Source organism: Larimichthys crocea, chromosome XVII (genome assembly GCF_000972845.2).
Source record: "Larimichthys crocea isolate SSNF chromosome XVII, L_crocea_2.0, whole genome shotgun sequence".
NCBI lineage: Eukaryota > Metazoa > Chordata > Actinopteri > Sciaenidae > Larimichthys > Larimichthys crocea.
This window is the reverse complement of record NC_040027.1, coordinates 21,192,057-21,210,467: the sequence shown is the minus strand read 5'-3', so window position 1 is coordinate 21,210,467 and position 18,411 is coordinate 21,192,057. Positions and strand designations below refer to the sequence as shown.

The following is an 18,411-nucleotide window of genomic DNA, read 5'->3' as shown; positions in this document are numbered from 1 at the left end:
TAGTAGGAAAAAAAATGGTGGTAATTTGACAACAGTGCCACCAAATGATTGATGGAATGAGAAAACTGGCACTAAGCACTGATTAGATATATTTCCTGTAATAAAGCTGCTTTGTTTTTTAAATGTCTTATTTACAGACTTACACATCACTATTGTTCAGCGTATCAAGACAACATCTATCCTCGAAGGTGAAAGCTGCACTTTTGATTGTCACCTCTCTCATGATCTTGATGATGAGCCTTCGTGGACCATCAATGGGCAGGTGGTGGTCACCAATAGCCGTATCCAGGTTATCAACAATGGCTGCAAGTATAAGATGACTATTAGAGATGCCATGCTGAGTGACGCTGGAGATGTTGTCTTCACAATTAAAGACCTGAGCTGTAGGACTATGCTCTTTGTTAAAGGTGAATACCTGTCAGATAAATGATAGGCACTTTATCTGTGTTTGTGTATGTAAGGATACTGTATATTATTTTGAAATATGCCTTTGGGTAGATGCATTTATGCAACAACAACAAAAAAAAGCCTGAATGTGAGTGAATGCATTCTTCTTCCTTACAGAGAAGCCAGTGCACATCTTCAGGGACCTGTTGAATGTCAAAGCAGTGCCGGGTGAAGACGCAGAGCTGAGCTGTGAGATAAGCAATCCAGATGCTATCATTCATTGGTTGAAAAATGGTCATTTGATTAGGCAGAGCCCTAAGTATGAGATGAGTGTGGAGAAGAATCTGGCGAGATTGGTGATCAAGAATTCCACCATCAGAGACTCTGGAGAGTACTGCTGTGAGGCTGAAGGTGCCGCCTCACGTGCCAAGCTGGAGATCAGAGGTAGGTGACGGCTTTTTAAAACAAATGTTAGATGATGATTATATACAGCACAATGGTATGAAAATCAATGCTGCTCTCAAATGCAGCTCTAAATATGACGCTTGACTTAGTTTTCTAAACTTCATCATTCCTTTCAGAACTCCAGCACACATTTGCAAAGGAGTTAAGGGACGCACAAGCAGATGAAAAAGGTAAAGTGACCTTGGAGTGTGAGACCAGGCGGCCAGCCAAGCACGTGACTTGGCTGAAGGGCATTTTGGAGCTGAGGTCCGGTAGGAAGTATGTCATCAGGCAGAAGGGTGTGGTGCTGTCCCTCACCATCACATGTCTGGAGAAATCGGACACAGATATTTACGTGTGTGACGTCGGTACTATGCAGAGCCGGGCACAGCTGACTGTGCAGGGTGAGACCATAGACACTGGGCATTGCATCACTATGGTTTGGAGGTGTTGGTTTAAACTGTTTGGGATAAAGGTTTATTACTAATTGAAATTAGGGTTATGGTTAATTCCTTTTAACTGAATGATAAATTGATTTAATTCAAAATAAATACTCAAAAATAAATTGAAGGAATGCACATGCAATAGCTTTGACTTTTCCATATTTTCCATGTCTCTATCAGGTCAAAAAGTGTTGATCCTGGATGAATTAGAGGATGTTGAGTGTCTGGAGGGTGACACAGTCACATTCAGGTGTCGAATTTGTCCCAGTGACTACATCGGGGTCAAGTGGTATCTGGATGAGACTCTACTGTACACCAATGACCTCAATGAGATCCAGATGGTGCCCGGAGGCTACCACACGCTCACATTCAGACAGCTTGCTCGCAAAGACACTGGCACTATCTCGTTTTCAGCAGGGAACAAAAGATCTTATGCCTCACTGTTGGTTAGAGGTGAGGCTTTAATCTGCAATTATTTTGTTGTATTTTTAAGTCACCTTTAATTTGATCTTGATTTGGCTTCATCTTCATCATGTTCCCAGAGAGACGTCCCACCATCATCAAAGCGCTGCAAGACTGTGAGGCTATTGAAGGAGGTGCTTTGGTTTTGTCTTGTGTGACCTCCAAGCCATGTCACATCCTGTGGTACAAAGATGGCTGCCTGATGTGGCACTCCTCAAAGTATTTTACCAGTCGTTCTGGCTGTGAGGCCTGGCTGACGATTCGGGAGGTCTGCAACAACGATGCTGGAGTCTATGAGTGCAGTGCTGGATCTGTTACAACTAGGGCTGTCGTAACTGTCAAAGGTATTGTTGTAATTCCTAGCTGATACTTTATTTAGGCAAGGAGACAGTTGACTATTGTCTTTTGACCTAGGTATCAGACAGGTTTCTATATAGGATCGATAAGAATTATGCATTATGGAGGTAAAATTTGTAATAACATTAGTTTTTCTGCTTACCCCCTTGTTTTTACCCTTTGTTGTATTTCTTAGCCATTCCAGCAGAGTTCATCCAGCCTCTAAAGTCTGTGGAGGCCAAAGAGGGTGAGACCCTGACCCTGACCTGTGAATACTCTCTGCCTGGGGTCCAGTACCACTGGAGGAAAGGTTTGGACAGTATCAGGCCCGGAGATAAGTACACAATGAAACAGAGGAAGACAGTCAATTCCCTAACCATCAAAGCCCTGAAGCCTAGCGACTCGGGAGACTATACCTGTCAGTGCAGAGATCACTGCACAACAGCAAACCTCAAAGTTCATGGTATGACATTAACGCCTTACTGTCATGTGCATCTAACTATCCCTAAAAACAAGAGCAAGAGCATTTCAATTACAAAATCAGTACAGGAAACGGTTTTTACCTTCCAGAATAAATGTCACTGTATTTTTTGATTCTCTTCTCTGACTTGCCTGCATCATGAAATGTTTTGCTTGTTGTATAGCTCCATTATGCAAAAAGATAATGTATTCCGTTATGGAGTGTTAACAATTTTTATTGGGTGCTGTGTTGTCATTTTGTCTCATATCTCCATGACAAGTTGCTGACAGGCTATGTATGGGCATAAATACATAAATAATATTATTTATGTATTTATGCCCATGCATAGAATTGTTTCACTAATTTACTATTTCCACCTTTCTCCTAACTGAATTTATTAACAAGTGTCGCCTCTTGTTTTCCAGGTATCCCCATTACGTTCATACAGCAGTTAAAGAACATGCAAGCAGAGGAAGGAAATAATGTCATACTGCGCTGTGAGCTGTCTAAACCCGGGTTTCCAGTAGAATGGAGGAAGGATAATGTGCAGTTGAAGAATGGGGTTAAGTACCAGATAAGGAGACGGGAGACCAACTTGGAGCTTCTGATATGGAAGCCTGTGCCTGAGGACAGTGGGGTCTACAGCTGTGTGTGCACTGATCAGACAACATCTGCCACTGTCAGAATCTCTGGTAGGACATACCAATAGGCTGATGTTGATAATTATCAATAATACATCATCAATAATTATTTATGTCACCCATAACTCCTCAGCTCTCCCAGTCACCTTCAAGCATAAGATGAGGAATGTCCTGATTGAGGAGGGCAACATTGCGGCTTTCCGCTGTGAGCTGTCGAAACCTGGTCACAGTGTGGAGTGGAGAAAGAGAGGGGATGAACTTCTCAGGAATGGAGAAAAATATCACATGCGGCAGAGAGACACGCTGATTGAACTGAGGATCTTTGATGTAATGCCTGAGGACAGCGATATCTACACATGCATCTGTGGAAACATAGAGACCACCGCAACTCTGACTGTTAATGGTAACTGTTTGTTATTGACAGTGTTTCAGTTATGGTCAACTACTTTTTTCTGTTTACTTTGTAGGAAGTCATAAACATGGACATAGACATTAAAACACAACAAAGCAAAAAACAATACAGAATTAATAATTGAATCAGAAATTAGATAACCTTTTTGTACAAAATGCACATAGACTGGAAGCTTCTTTTGTCACAGCTTTTTGAAATGAGTTAGAATCATGAAACCAGTACTGAAAATATAATAGTAGCTACTGTAACTCTCCATCATTTTGCAAAATGCAGACTTTTACAATACAGTAGCACAATAACACACACAAAACTGATCATGACTGATTTACTTTTTTTCTTGTGAATCTAACTTCATCTTTCAGCTCTTCCTATCACCTTCAAGCAAAAACTAAAGAACCTTCAAGTGGAGGAAGGACACAACATCACACTACATTGTGAGATCTCTAAACCTGGTGTCCCAGTTGAGTGGAGGCTTGCTGGAGATCTCTTGGAAAATGGGGAGAAGTACCAGATAAAGCAGAGAGACTCAGCCCTGGAGCTGATCATCAAAGATGCTGATCCAGAGGACAGCGGCGTCTACACCTGTATGTGTAGAGAACAGAGGACAAAGGCCACTGTCAAAGTCATCGGTATGTTTATTGTGTGAGATGCGTGTTAGGAGTGCATTGAGTTACCTGCAAAGCACTTCTTTAATGTTCTTTTGTCTGTGTTTGGTTCAACAGCTGTCCCTGCCACATTCAAAGTTAGCCTAAAGAGCCAGGAGGCTGAAGAAGGGAACAGTGTGACTTTACGCTGTGAGCTGTCAAAAAAGGGACTCCTGGTTCAGTGGCAGAGGGAGGCTCAGGTGCTGTCTGAGGAGATGTTTCGAGGAAAGTATCAGATGAAGGTAGAAGGAAAGGTGGCTCAGATAACCATTCTCGACGTCCAACCAGAGGATGCCGGGAAGTACAGCTGCATCATAGGAGATGAGAAAACCACAGCTGAAGTCAAAGTGAAACGTAAGTTTGAAGACCCATGAATAGGATTTCATACCTGTTTCCCATGTTATCTTTGCAGTATATTTAAAATAGTGATTATATGGTTGAATATGGTTGATGTAATCTTTCAATCATTTTGATGATAATATCTAAAAAGCTTATGGGTGCCGCCATTGGATAGCCCAATGCTGTATCTGTTATTTACTTATGCCGTGTACCTCTGACTTCAATCCAATGCCAAAGTGTGAAATATTTTTTGGCTTTGAGTAGACTAGGAGCATAAACATGTAGGTGCCTGCTCCTTGTATTGCAACAAAAGAAGAAAAGTGAACTTGGCAGGTTGCAAATGAATGCAATCAGTGAATACAGGATTACCTATTATATCCACAACAGCACTTCCTGTGATGTTCAAACGAGAGATCCAATCCCTGGTGGTGAAGGAAGGCGATGGTGGAGTTTTCTGCTGTGAGCTTTCCAAACCTGGAGCTCCAGTGGAGTGGAGGAAAGGCAGAGTGATCTTGAACCCTGGGGGTAAATATGAGATGAAGCAGGAGGGACGTCTCAGTAAACTAATCATCAACAACATAGAGGAGAGTGATGCTGGGAAATACACCTGCAAGACCAAAGACAGCCAATCGACCGCTGAGCTCACTGTCCGAGGTAAGAGACATTTAAGTCAAAGTTCCCCCACATACGTATGTATGTTGGATTCATTATCCGGTTAAACACGTGTCTTCCTCTTTTTTTGAATTCTCCTAATGTATTCAACAGAATCACCTGAGCACAGACGTCAAAGAGGTCAGCTCTGATATAGTACAAAAACAAAATAGACCCAGTGGGTATCAGCACTGTGTGAACACCATTATTCATTTCACTTGAGGTCAATGGAGAGATTATTGTTTCATATCCTAGTCTTCCTTTGTGTGGCTAAATGTCACAGTACTGTGTGTACTGTACATTGCTTCTCATGAGTTGGGTGGAAAGACAATAGATGGGATGTAGTCACGTCATATTGATGTGTTTAACTTAGACACATCCCAAACAGTTTTCTACTAAATTCTAGTATTAGTATGAGCTTTAGTGTTTTTCGTGTAAGTGATGTTACATGTTTCATAGGTTTGACCACCTATGACGGATTATCATATAGTTACAGAATCCCTGAGGGTAACGTGAGGAAAAAAAGCATTCTTGTGATCCATTTTCCAAGTCTGATATAAATAGTTTTTTTCTTCTGTGAAAAGAAAAGTAAAATCGATTTATTTTTATTAGGATCAAGTGTTTGTTTTTGTTATACTCATTGTGGCCACAAAAGACCGAACTACACCGTTCCCCCTTGTTCTAAATGATAAAAACATGCTTTTTTCCATGTAAGTTTTCATTTCTCCATACTCATTTTCACCTGCCAAAACATTTCTTGGATGAAAAGAGAGTAAACTAAAAGAAACCTATCTGTTTCACAGGTCACTTAAACCATAAACAGACAGAAAACAAACTAGACTTAGACTAAGCCTAGACTCATTCCTGCTTAGAAAATGGCTCACCAGTTGTTTTTGTGTGTCTCAGGGCTCTGTATTTAATCCATTCCATGATTCAAACTTCGATTAGCTAGAAAACGGATGATGAGCATGACAGTAAGCATTCCTGTCATTTTGCTGACATCACTGTTTTTTTTATAGCTTTTTTGGTTCAGAAGAGATTAGCTTGGATTTTTTTCTATCCTTTATTTGACCCTGACCTCAGCAAAGGACAAACTCTAGAAACACAAACGTCTGTTCCTGTTGTGATGATGTTACACCGGTGATCAGTCGAGTGTTGGAGTTTCTACATTGTTCTTTCAAAATGAAGAAGCATTTACATCCTCATGAGGCTTTTACAGTGAGGCGTGGAAAATCCTGAATTATGTCCTCAGGAGCACATTGACCAACCATATACTAGATTTCGACCCAGTCTTATTTGCTTTTAGTCTTTTTAGTTGATTTTCAATTTGGCCACTAATCACAGGGTTGATGGTTTGAGCCCAAACCCCAAATAGGTGCCAATGGTCAGGCAAGCACCTTCACAAGCTACAAATTGTAAAGCACTTTGAATAAAGGTGCGATATATATGCAGCCATTTGCCAAGAGTTTCTCTAATTGACAGGTTTACCAGCAAGTTTTAAGATGCCACTAGTCAACCAGGAGGTGATGGAGGGCAACAGTGTGATTCTGCGCTGTGAGCTTGACAAACCGGCCTCTTCTGTGGAGTGGAGGAGAGGAAGAGAGCTGCTGAAAAATGGAGACAAATATCAGCTGAGGAAGAAGGATCTGCAGGTTGAGATCAAGATTACAGACATGACCTTGGATGATGCTGGAGATTATACATGTATATGTGGAGAACAGATGACAACAGCTAAGGTCATTGTGAATGGTGAGTGTGCACATTATAGTAAATTACATTTATTTATTTATTATTACGTTTTTCTTGCGGTCTTTTGAATGTACTAAAGATTTCATGAATACATGGTATATGCTCTGGGTTACAACAGTGGCAGATTCAAGCTTATCTGAGGGGCGGGGGTAAAAAAATAAAGGGTATCTTATCACATTTTCTTGCACCTTGGGCTAGAGGGGCACCTAAGAAACCATCCGGTGTCATGGTTTAAGGTTATGTTAAAGTAATAATCTTAGAGATTTTTATTTAGATAAATGTCTCTCACTATCTATCACCAAATTAAGTTATGAAACTTGCAAATCCAATTGTCAATTGACTGACATCATAGAGGCGACACTGTTTTAATGTCTGATAACACACACAAAAACACACATGCAGTTACCACGGGTGTGTTACCTAAAATGAAATTAAGATCTTCCTGACTGTTACTTCATTTGACTTATTAATCAGAGACCAGAAGACATTCCTCCGTATGAAAATGTTTTCACCTCATTTTGATATTTGTCCTCCTGTGGTCTCCTCTAGAACGACCCATCAAATTCCTTCAAGAACTGAAGAATATTCAGGTGCAAGAGGGCAATGGAGTGACACTCAGCTGTGAGCTCTCTAAACCTGGCACTCCAGTGCAGTGGAAAAAAGGAGATAATGTGTTAACCAACACAGAGAAATACCAGATGAAGCAGAGCGGCTCCACCGTGGAGCTTCTCATCAGGAAAAGCCAGCCTGAGGACAGTGGCACATACAGCTGTGTTTGTGATGACATAAAAACTACAGCCACCATCATCATCACTGGTGAGAGCTATTACACATTATCTAACACAGTAACACAATTTGGCCCATCTTATACAGTATTTTGTGTTGTCTCTCTGGGTTATCACTCCTCAGGCATCCCAGTAACTTTCAAACAGAAGCTGAGGAACCAGGAGGCTGTGGAGGAGGGCAGTGTGACTCTGCGGTGTGAGCTTTCCAAACCTGGAGTCTCAGTGGAGTGGAGGAAAGATGCTCAGCTTCTGAAAAAGGGACAAAAATACGAGATGAAGCAAGAAGGCAGGGTGGCTGAGATGCTGATCAAAAATTTAATTCTCTCAGATGCGGCGGAGTACAGCTGTTCTGTTGGCACTGTTGTGACTTCAGCTGACATCAAAGTAAGAGGTAAGTATCACTTCCGCCATTACATGGAAATACACTACTCAGCTCAGTTTCTTAACCACAATGAGACAGACTGTCCTGTATTTCTTACAAAGTAAGGAAAAAATTAAGTGAGAGTGCACTATTGCAATTTTAGATTTTTGCCTAAGTTGCTGTTTGCTTGTTTTTGTCAGCAATTCCTGTGACATTTAAACAAGAGGTGGAGAATTTGGAGGTGAGGGAAGGGGACAGCGGAGTTTTCTGCTGTGAGCTCTCCAAACCAGGAGCTCCAGTGGACTGGAGAAAAGGCAGAGTCATCCTCAAACCTGGATATAAATATGAGATGAAACAGGAGGGACGTCTTACTAAACTGATCATCAACAACATAGAGGAGAGCGATGCTGGAAAATACACCTGCAAGACGAACGACTGCCAATCAACTGCTGAGCTTACCGTTAAAGGTAAGAGAGAGATCCCACACGGATAACATAACGAATATCTAAACTTTCTCCTTTTTTAAGAAAATAACCATGTGCTGGTTGTTGTCCTTGCAGCTCCTCCCATCACATTCAAGACAAAGTTAAAGAACGAGCAGGTGGAGGAGGAGAACAGTGTGACACTGAGCTGTGAGCTGTCTAAGCCTGGCCTTGCTGTGGAGTGGAGGAAAGGACAAGAGGTGCTGAAGAATAATTTCAAGTACCAGATTAAAAATCGAAACAGCGTCATGGAGCTGACTATCAAAAACGCACAGCTGGAGGACAGTGGGCTTTACAGCTGTATATACAGTGACATCAAGACCACATCCAATGTCACCATTACACGTAAGGGCAGCTTGTAAATGCGAACATGTTTTAAACTTTTTTTTTAATTAGGAAAACCTGACATGTATTTTGATTTGTGATTATTCAAGTTTGAATAGGCCAGAAAATAGCAAAATGTTACACTGCCCTACCCTGTTTATATATTTATGTACATTCTTTTTTTTCATTACTCGTGTTTTCATTTTAGAAAAATCTTAAAACTAAAGTACAGTCACCATGTAACAGTCCGAGGCAGGTTAACATGCATTTAAACTTGATTTTTCCACAGCTATCCCCCTCTCATTTAAGACGGGTCTGAAGAACCAGGAGGCCGCCGAAGGAGGCAACGTGATCCTTCGCTGTGAACTGTCCAGGGCTGGGGTGCCTGTGCAGTGGTGGAAGGCCGAGGACCAGCTCTGTCATGGAGGAAGATATCGAATGACACAGAAAGGGAAGACAGCTGAGTTGTACATCAAAAACGTTCAGCCTGAGGATGTCGGGGAGTACAGCTGCATCTTAGGAGAGCAGAAGACAACGGCTGAAGTGAACGTGAGAGGTATATGGCCTGCTGTCGATTACCACGTGAATTCTCATTACTCACAGCAACAAACAATTTATTCAATGTACCGTTTGCAATAAGGTGGTCTATCTAAGATCATGATGCTCTACTCAGTCTTTACTCCACTGCTGCTGCTTGTACATGAAATTATTGTTATAGAGTATTTCATAGTCCTCAACATCTACTTGTAGGCTCTGTTTTAGATGTAAATTGAACTTTTGTAACACATTGCCTCCTTTTCTTCTTTTAATGTAAATTGAACTTTTGTAACACATTGCCTCCTTTTCTTCTTTTACCAGCGGCAGCATCTGTGTTCTTTGAGAAGGAACTGGCGAGCCAAGCTGTGATGGAAGGAAAATCTCTGCTGCTGTCTTGTGAAGTTTCCAGTGCTAATGTCCCTGTCACTTGGAAGAAGGACGACAGTGTCGTAGAAGAAGGAGGGCGATACATTTTAAAGAAGAAAGGCCCCACACACACACTGGAGATCAAGAAACTGTGTCTAGAGGATGCTGGAGAGTACTGCTGTATCACCAGAGGCAAGAAGACCATTGCCAAGTTGATTGTGCGGGGTAGGTGGATATTACAGTACAATTGAACTCATATTTTTCTGTTATTTATTGATATATTTGGCTAATTCATTTACAGTACAAGAAATGGGGCATGAATAAAACCACCAGGCCATTCTCACCTAAGTTGTTGTAAAATATGTCACAATCCATCTCCATCTCCACCTCTAAAATTCCAGCTGTATATAGCTTCTTCTTCCTCCACAGAGCGCGTGCGGATTGTGACCAAGCTGCAAGACATAACGGTGAGAGCGGGTGAGGATGCAGAGTTTGTGTGTGAGCTGAGCCATGCAGACGTGAGTGAGGGTGTCTGGTGGCTCGGCTCCAGTCCTCTACAGAAGAACGAGATGAACCAGATGACATACCAGGGTCGTGAGCAAAGACTGGTCCTCACTATGACAACGCCTGAGGAGACAGGCACCGTGGCATTTGTGATTGGGGAGGAGAGGACCTCTGCAAGTCTGGTAGTTGTTCCTAAGCCCAAAGGTAAGCAGAAACCTAAGGGATAGAGGGCGTAATTTAAAATGTATTATTCTGTATTAATGTGTAATTTCAGCTAAAGCAATATCCTCTGAACCAGACCATTCTATTTGATTTCAAATTCTAGTTTTATTTGAGGAGAAGCCTAAAGACCTTGTGATAACGGAAGGAGAGACTGCCACTTTGTCCTGCACGACCTCTGATTTTATCTCTCCGGTTGCCTGGAGGCGCAACCACATCCCTCTCCGAAATGGTGATAAATATGAGATACGTAAGGAGGGAAAACTTAACCTCTTGCTTATCCATGATGTGGATCCTCTGGATACTGGAATATACTCCTGTGACACAGGAGATGTGCAGAGCAGTGCCAAACTCACTGTAACAGGTAAGTTTCACTTAGGATGCTCTCTGCTGTACCTGTTTTGTTTTAAAAAAAACTAAAACAAAAAAAGGCCTATCAAATGTATTACACCACATATCTCAATTATTTCTCTTCCAGAGCTCCCTCCATTTTTCCAAGAAGAATTACAGAGTGTGGAAGTAGAGGAGGGAGGTTCAGCCTCTTTATACTGTGAACTGTCTAAACTTGGAGTGCCGATTGAGTGGAAGAAGAACAATCTGACACTGAGACCCAGCAGAAAGTATGAGATAAGGCAGGACGGCTGCTTCCTCCAGCTGCACATCAAGGAGCTGAAACTTGAGGACAGTGGCAGCTACACATGTCAAGCAGGAAGTGCAGAGACCACTGCAACTGTGTTAGTGACAGGTGTGTACATTTGAACAAGTACTCTGTTTACTCTGATGCATTTAACCAGTAAACAGCTTGCTGTATTTTTACTGTATCAGCATACTCACAGAGAAGTTACATGTTTGTCAGTCAACGTCTTTCTGAACGTAGTAACAACTTTCCAACATTAAAACGTCCAACCAAATATAAATTAATCAGTAAATTTGGTTGTCAGTATTGGATGCAGTGTAGTGTAGTACATACTTGCGTCAGGTATATAGACTTTCAAGTAATTCCTTGTAATTGTGTGAATGTGCAAATACTGCATGCTATTATATTATGTATTATTATATGTTATTATTGCTATTGTGACTTTTGGTGCCGTCCCTATTTCTCAGAGCTTCCTCCATTCTTCAAGAAAGAACTAAGAAGTGTGGAGGCTGAAGAGGGAGGTACAGCTTCCCTGCACTGTGAGCTGTCTAAACCCAGAGTGTCAGTGCAATGGAAGAAGAACAAGCTGCCGCTGAGAGCAAGCAGAAAGTACGAGATGAAACAAGATGGTTGCCTCGTCCAGCTGCACATTAATGAGCTTCAACTTGAAGATAGTGGAAGCTACACATGTCAAACGGGAAATGCAGAGACCACTGCAACTATATCAGTGAAAGGTGTGTGCATTTGGAAAACCTAGTAATTGTTTGAATGTTTTTTTTATTTTTAGAATTAATAATCAAAACTTCCTGAAACTCTATGATTTAAAAATATGATATGATATGGAGCAAACAGCACTCATCTTTCTCATAGGTTACAAAAACATTAACATATTTCTTCTACTGTTTATTTTACTTAGGTATATTATACATTTAATTTCAAGTCTCTTACCCTCTTATCTTTCCCAGAGCTCCCGCCATTTTTCAAAGAAGAATTACGAAATGTCAAAGTTGTGGAGGGAGGTACAGCCTCCCTGTGCTGTGAGCTGTCCAAGCCTGGGGTGTCAGTGCAATGGAAGAAGAACAATCTGCCGCTGAGAGCCAGCAGGAAGTATCAGATGAAAGAGGATGGCTGCTTCCTCCAGCTCCTCATCAACGAGCTCAAACCTGAGGACAGTGGAAGTTACACGTGTCAAACAGGAAGTGCAGAAACCACTGCAACTTTATCAGTGAAAGGTTTGTGCGCTTGTGAATCTGCACAGTAAATTATGGAAAAGCATTTTTAAATAATTACTTGTTATTAACTGAACTTGCCGAAAGTATTTCCAAGTGGAGCAAACATATTAAGCCTTAACTCACATGGTCTTATTACTGTTAAACTATAACATCCCACTCTGTTACTCTACTCTACTAATATTTTATATTTCACAGAGCTCCCCCCATTTTTCAAAGAAGAGTTGCAGAACATGAAGGTTGACGAGGGAGGTACTGCCTCCCTGTGCTGTGAACTGTCCAAACCTGGTCTATCAGTACAGTGGAAGAAGAACAAGCTGCTGCTGAGAGCCTGCAGGAAGTACGAGATAAAACAGGACGGCTGCTTCCTCGAGCTCCTCATCAAGGATCTCAACGCTGATGACAGTGGAAGCTACACTTGTCGAGCGGGAAGTGCAGAGACCACTGCAAGTGTATCAGTGAAAGGTGTGTGCATTTGGCAGTGTACAATTGAGTGTCTGCTCTCCATACAATTAACCAGACAACAAAATGTAATATACTTTCTTGAGTTTGTCTGATGTTTCTTGAATGTGTTAAATTATAATTCCACTATCTACATTGTAAGTCGGTTAAAAAGTCTTGATATTGTCTGCATTACTAAATGCATTTTCTGCTTTTCTCCTTTTTCTTCCAATCCATACCCATTTTTGCAGAACTCACACCATTCTTCAACAGAGAATTACAAAGTGTGGAGGTTGAGGAGGGAGATACAACCTCCCTGTGCTGTGAGGTGTCTAAACCTGGAGTGTCAGTACAATGGAGGAAGAACAATCTGCCACTGAGAGTGAACAGGAAGTATGAAATGAAGCAGGATGGGTGCCTCCTCCAGCTCCTCATCAAGGATCTTAAACTTGAGGACAGTGGAAGTTACACATGTCAAACAGGAAGTGCAGAGACCACTGCAGCTGTATCAGTGAAAGGTTTGTGCATTTGAGAATCTGCATAGTAAGTTTCACAGTGTCATTGAGATTTAAATCTTTTAAAAATAATTTATCTAATTTATATAATAATAATTGTTCTCAGTTTTCTGAAAGTACTTCCTAGTGGAGCAAACATCATTTATCTATCACAAATATTTTATCCATTATTTATACTTATTTAGCCTTACCTTATTTGTCTTAAATGTCATTTCTGTTATACTAAAACGTCCCACTCTGTTACTCCCTAAACATTTTATATTTCACAGAGCTCACACCATTTTTCAAAGAAGAATTGCAGAACGTGAAGGTTGATGAGGCAGCTACAGCCTCCCTGTGCTGTGAACTGTCCAAGCCTCACCTTTCAGTACAATGGAAGAAGAACAATCTGCCGCTGAGAGCTAACAGGAAGTATGAAATGAAGCAGGATGGCTGCCTCCTGCAGCTCCTCATCAAGGATCTTAAACCTGAGGACAGTGGAAGCTACACATGTCAAACAGGAAGTGTAGAGACCACTGCAACTGTATCAGTGGAAGGTTTGTATGTTGTATGTAAATTGGTCGAAATGACGATGTCTGCATTACCAAATACATTGTCTCCTTTTGGTTACCTCTGAAGCTTTCTTTGATTCCTCTTAAAGGTCCAGTGTGTCAAGTTTAAGGGGCTTTAAGTAGCCCAGAACAAACATACCAAACATACTGGCTTTAGAGCGGGCCTTTCACTTTTCTTGATGCAACTGTAGTTTCTACTTCGCAATGAGCAATATCACCGCTAGTTGCCACTAAATCCTACATACTGATCCTTTGAGATGTATAATTATGCTTTTTTTTATCCATACCCATTTTTGCAGAGCTTGTACCCTTCTTCAGCAGAGAATTACAAAGTGTGGAGGTTGAGGAGGGAGGTACAGCCTCCCTATGCTGTGAACTATCTAAGCCTGGAGTGTCTGTACAATGGAGGAAGAATAATCTGTCACTGAGAGCCAACAGGAAATACGAGATGAAGCAGGATGGTTGCCTTCTCCAGCTCCACATCAAAGATCTAAAACCTGAGGACAGTGGAAACTACACATGTCAAACAGGAAATACAGAGACCACTGCAACTGTATCAGTGAAAGGTTTGTGCGTTAGTTAATCTGCATAATCTGCAAATTTTACAGTGTCAGTGAGATTTAAAGTATGGAAAAATATTTTTAAATAATTACTTGTTCTCATCTGAATTCACTGAAACTATTTCCTAATGGAGCAAACATCACTTTTCTCTTACAAATCTTTAATCCATCTTATTTAGCCTTAACGTATATGCCTTAAATGTTTTTTTTGTTATACTAAAACATCCTGCTATGTGACATTAAACATAGCATTCTTAAATATTATATATTTCACAGAGCTCCCACCATTTTTCAAAGAAGAATTGCAGAATGTGAAGACTGAGGAGGGAGCTACAGCCTCCCTGTGCTGCGAGCTGTCCAAGCCTGGTCTGTCAGTACAATGGAAGAAGAACAATCTGCCACTGAGGGCCAGCAGGAAGTATGAGATGAAACAGGATGGCTGCCTCCTGCAGCTCCACATCAAAGATCTTAAACCTGAAGACAGTGGAAGCTACACATGTCAAACGGGAAGTGCAGAGACCACTGCAACTGTATCAGTGAAAGGTTTGTGTGTTTGGAGAATTTTGACTGTATCAGAACATTTTAGCAGTAGAACTACATGCATTTTATTGTACAATGCATTCATGTACTTTCCTGGCCTATCTGGTCATCAATGTGATTTCCTACTGTATATGGTAAATCCACCCACTTTTTTCCCCCCTTAGAGCTTCTTCCATTCTTCAAAAAAGACTTAGTAAGTGTTGAGGCTGAGGAGGGAGCGACAGCTTATCTATATTGCGAACTGTCTAAGCCTGGAGTGTCAGTAGAATGGAAGAAGAACAAGCTGCCACTAAGAGCCAACAGGAAATATGACATGAAACAAGATGGCTGCCTCCTGCAGCTTCTCATCAAAGAGCTCAAACCTGAGGACAGTGGAAGTTACACATGTCAAGCAGGAAGTGCAGAAACCACTGCAACTGTGATAGTGAAAGGTCTGTCCATTCGACAATGTTGTTCAATTGAGTGTTTGCTCTGCATGCATGATTCATCATAATTCAATGTACTTTCTAAAGATTGTCTGAAGTTTTCTGAATGTTTTAAATTACTATTATTGCAATACACTATCTACATTGTAAATTGGTTTAAATGTCAAATCATCAAATATTTTCCAATTCTACTGTCTATATGTTTTTTTTTACCAATCCATGCCAATCTTTGCAGAGCTCCCACCACTCTTTAACAGAGAATTACAAAGTGTGGAGGTTGAGGAGGGAGGTACAGCCTCCCTGTGCTGTGAGGTGTCTAAACCTGGAGTATCAGTGCAATGGAGGAAGAACAACCTGCCACTGAGAGCTAACAGGAAGTATGACATGAAACAGGATGGCTGCCTCCTGCAGCTCCACATCAAGGATCTTAAACCTGAGGACAGTGGAAGTTACACATGTCAAGCAGGAAGTGCAGAGACCACTGCAGCTGTGACCGTGAAAGGTTTGTTCCCTTGAAAATCTCAATCTGTCAGCAAGCTTTAAATAATGTAAAACCATTTTTAAATAAATACTAATTCTCATCTGAACTTGCTGAAACTATTGCATAGTGGAGAAAACATCATGCTCTATAATATTTTTTTACATCTAATTTCGCCTTAACTTTACATTATTTGAAATGTTATTTCTGCTATGCTTAAACATCCGACACTGTTACTCCCATGTTGTATTTCAGAGCTCCCACCATTTTTCAAAGAAGAATTACAAAATGTGGATGTTAAGGAGGGAGGTACAGCCTCCCTGTGCTGTGAACTGTCCAAACCTGGAGTGTCAATACAATGGAGGAAGAACAATCTGCCACTGAGAGCTAACAGGAAGTATGAAATGAAGCAGGATGGCTGCCTCCTCCAGCTCCTCATCAAAGAGCTCAGACCTGAGGACAGTGGAAGTTACGCATGTCAAACAGGAAGTGCAAAGACCACTGCAACTGTATCAGTGAAAGGTTTGTGCATGTTTGGAGAGTTCTGACTTAATTAGAAAATTGTAATTTAAAAATTAAAATGAGACCTACATGTATTTTATTGTATAATACTTTCGCGTACATCTAAGGTTTAGTCCTTATATTATCTTACTCCGCTGTATTTGGTAAACCCGCCCACTTGGTGATGTTTCAGCTACTATTCCTATTGCATATATAGTTGTACATTTCTGTTTTCTTGCCTATATACCAGAGCTCCCTCCATTCTTCAAGAAAGACTTAGTAAGTATGGAGGCTGAGGAGGGAGCTACAGCCTCACTGTGCTGTGAGCTGTCTAAGGCTGGAGTGTCAGTGCAATGGAAGAAGAACAACCTGCCGCTGAGAGCCAGCAGAAAGTATGACATGAAACAAGATGGCTGCCTCCTGCAGCTCCACATCAAGGAGCTCAAACCTGAAGACAGTGGCAGCTACACATGTCAAGCAGGAAGTGCAGAGACCACTGCAGCTGTGATAGTGAAAGGTCTGTCCATTCGACAATGTTGTTCAATTGAGTGTTTGCTCTGCATGCATGATTCAACATAACTTAATGTACTTTCTAAAGGTTGTCTGAAGTTTTCTGAATGTTTTAAATTACTATTATTGCAATACACTATCTACATTGTAAATTGGTTTTAATGTCAAATCATCAAATATTTTCCAATTCTACTGTCTATATGTTTTTTACCAATCCATGCCAATCTTTGCAGAGCTCCCACCACTCTTTAACAGAGATTTACAAAGTGTGGAGGTTGAGGAGGGAGGTACAGCCTCCCTGTGCTGTGAGCTGTCTAAACCTGGAGTATCTGTGCAATGGAGGAAGAACAACCTGCCACTGAGAGCTAACAGGAAGTATGACATGAAACAGGATGGCTGCCTCCTCCAGCTCCACATCAAGGATCTCAAACCTGAGGACAGTGGCAGCTACACGTGTAAAGCAGGAAGTGCAGAGACCACTGCAGCTGTGACCGTGAAAGGTGTGTGCATTTGAAAATGTACAATTGAATGTCTGCTCTATATGGCATTCTCCGATTCCACAGAAGGTGTATATTTCTGTTAATTTCCAATCCATACCCATTTTTGCAGAACTCACACCATTTTTCAACAGAGAATTACAAAGTGTGGAGGTTGATGAGGGAGGTACAGCCTCCCTGTGCTGTGAGGTGTCTAAACCTGGTCTATCAGTGCAATGGAGGAAGAACAAGCTGCCACTGAGAGCTAACAGGAAGTATGAAATGAAGCAGGATGGCTGCCTCCTGCAGCTCCACATCAAGGATCTTAAACCTGAGGACAGTGGAAGTTACACATGTCAAACAGGAAGTGCAGAGACCACTGCAGCTGTATCAGTGAAAGGTTTGTGCATGTTTGGAGAGTTCTGACTTCATTAGAAAATTGTAATTTGCATTTTATTGTATAATACTTTTGTGCACATCTAAGGTCTATCCGATAGTCCTTATATTATCTTACTCCGCTGTATTTGGTAAACCCACCCACTTGGTGATGTTTTAACTACTATTCCCATTACATATATAGTTGTACATTTCTGTTTTTCTTGCCTATATACCAGAGCTCCCTCCATTCTTCAAGAAAGACTTAGTAAGTATGGAGGCTGAGGAGGGAGCTACAGCCTCCCTGTGCTGTGAACTGTCTAAGGCTGGAGTGTCAGTGCAATGGAAGAAGAACAACCTGCCACTGAGAGCCAGCAGAAAGTATGACATGAAACAAGATGGCTGCCTCCTGCAGCTCCACATCAAGGAGCTCAAACCTGAGGACAGTGGCAGCTACACATGTCAAGCAGGAAGTGCAGAGACCACTGCAGCTGTGATAGTGAAAGGTCTGTGCATTTGACAATGTTGTTCAATTGAGTGTTTGCTCTGCATACATGATTCAACATAATTCAGTGTACTTTCTAAAGGTTGTCTGAAGTTTTCTGAATGTTTTTAATTACTATTATT

The 18,411-nt window shown here is 41.3% G+C and overlaps 1 protein-coding gene across 1 annotated transcript in view; it reads left to right on the top strand.

Moving 5' to 3' along the window:
- The window catches only part of obscna (obscurin, cytoskeletal calmodulin and titin-interacting RhoGEF a), a 41,652-nt gene that overhangs the window by 4,356 nt on the left and 18,885 nt on the right, over nt 1–18,411 (top strand). Inside the window, exons 11-41 of the mRNA XM_027290247.1 lie at nt 138–407; nt 565–831; nt 969–1,235; nt 1,455–1,727; nt 1,817–2,080; nt 2,269–2,535; nt 2,958–3,224; nt 3,307–3,576; nt 3,948–4,214; nt 4,308–4,583; nt 4,956–5,222; nt 6,702–6,968; nt 7,518–7,784; nt 7,878–8,144; nt 8,315–8,581; nt 8,675–8,941; nt 9,210–9,476; nt 9,779–10,048; nt 10,235–10,531; nt 10,653–10,910; nt 11,025–11,291; nt 11,651–11,917; nt 12,149–12,415; nt 12,611–12,877; nt 13,105–13,371; nt 15,680–15,946; nt 16,178–16,444; nt 16,674–16,940; nt 17,167–17,433; nt 17,543–17,809; nt 18,024–18,290. Of these exons, the coding sequence (XP_027146048.1) occupies nt 138–407; nt 565–831; nt 969–1,235; nt 1,455–1,727; nt 1,817–2,080; nt 2,269–2,535; nt 2,958–3,224; nt 3,307–3,576; nt 3,948–4,214; nt 4,308–4,583; nt 4,956–5,222; nt 6,702–6,968; nt 7,518–7,784; nt 7,878–8,144; nt 8,315–8,581; nt 8,675–8,941; nt 9,210–9,476; nt 9,779–10,048; nt 10,235–10,531; nt 10,653–10,910; nt 11,025–11,291; nt 11,651–11,917; nt 12,149–12,415; nt 12,611–12,877; nt 13,105–13,371; nt 15,680–15,946; nt 16,178–16,444; nt 16,674–16,940; nt 17,167–17,433; nt 17,543–17,809; nt 18,024–18,290 (8,319 nt within the window). The remainder of the gene's footprint in view (nt 1–137; nt 408–564; nt 832–968; nt 1,236–1,454; nt 1,728–1,816; nt 2,081–2,268; nt 2,536–2,957; nt 3,225–3,306; nt 3,577–3,947; nt 4,215–4,307; nt 4,584–4,955; nt 5,223–6,701; nt 6,969–7,517; nt 7,785–7,877; nt 8,145–8,314; nt 8,582–8,674; nt 8,942–9,209; nt 9,477–9,778; nt 10,049–10,234; nt 10,532–10,652; nt 10,911–11,024; nt 11,292–11,650; nt 11,918–12,148; nt 12,416–12,610; nt 12,878–13,104; nt 13,372–15,679; nt 15,947–16,177; nt 16,445–16,673; nt 16,941–17,166; nt 17,434–17,542; nt 17,810–18,023; nt 18,291–18,411) is intronic.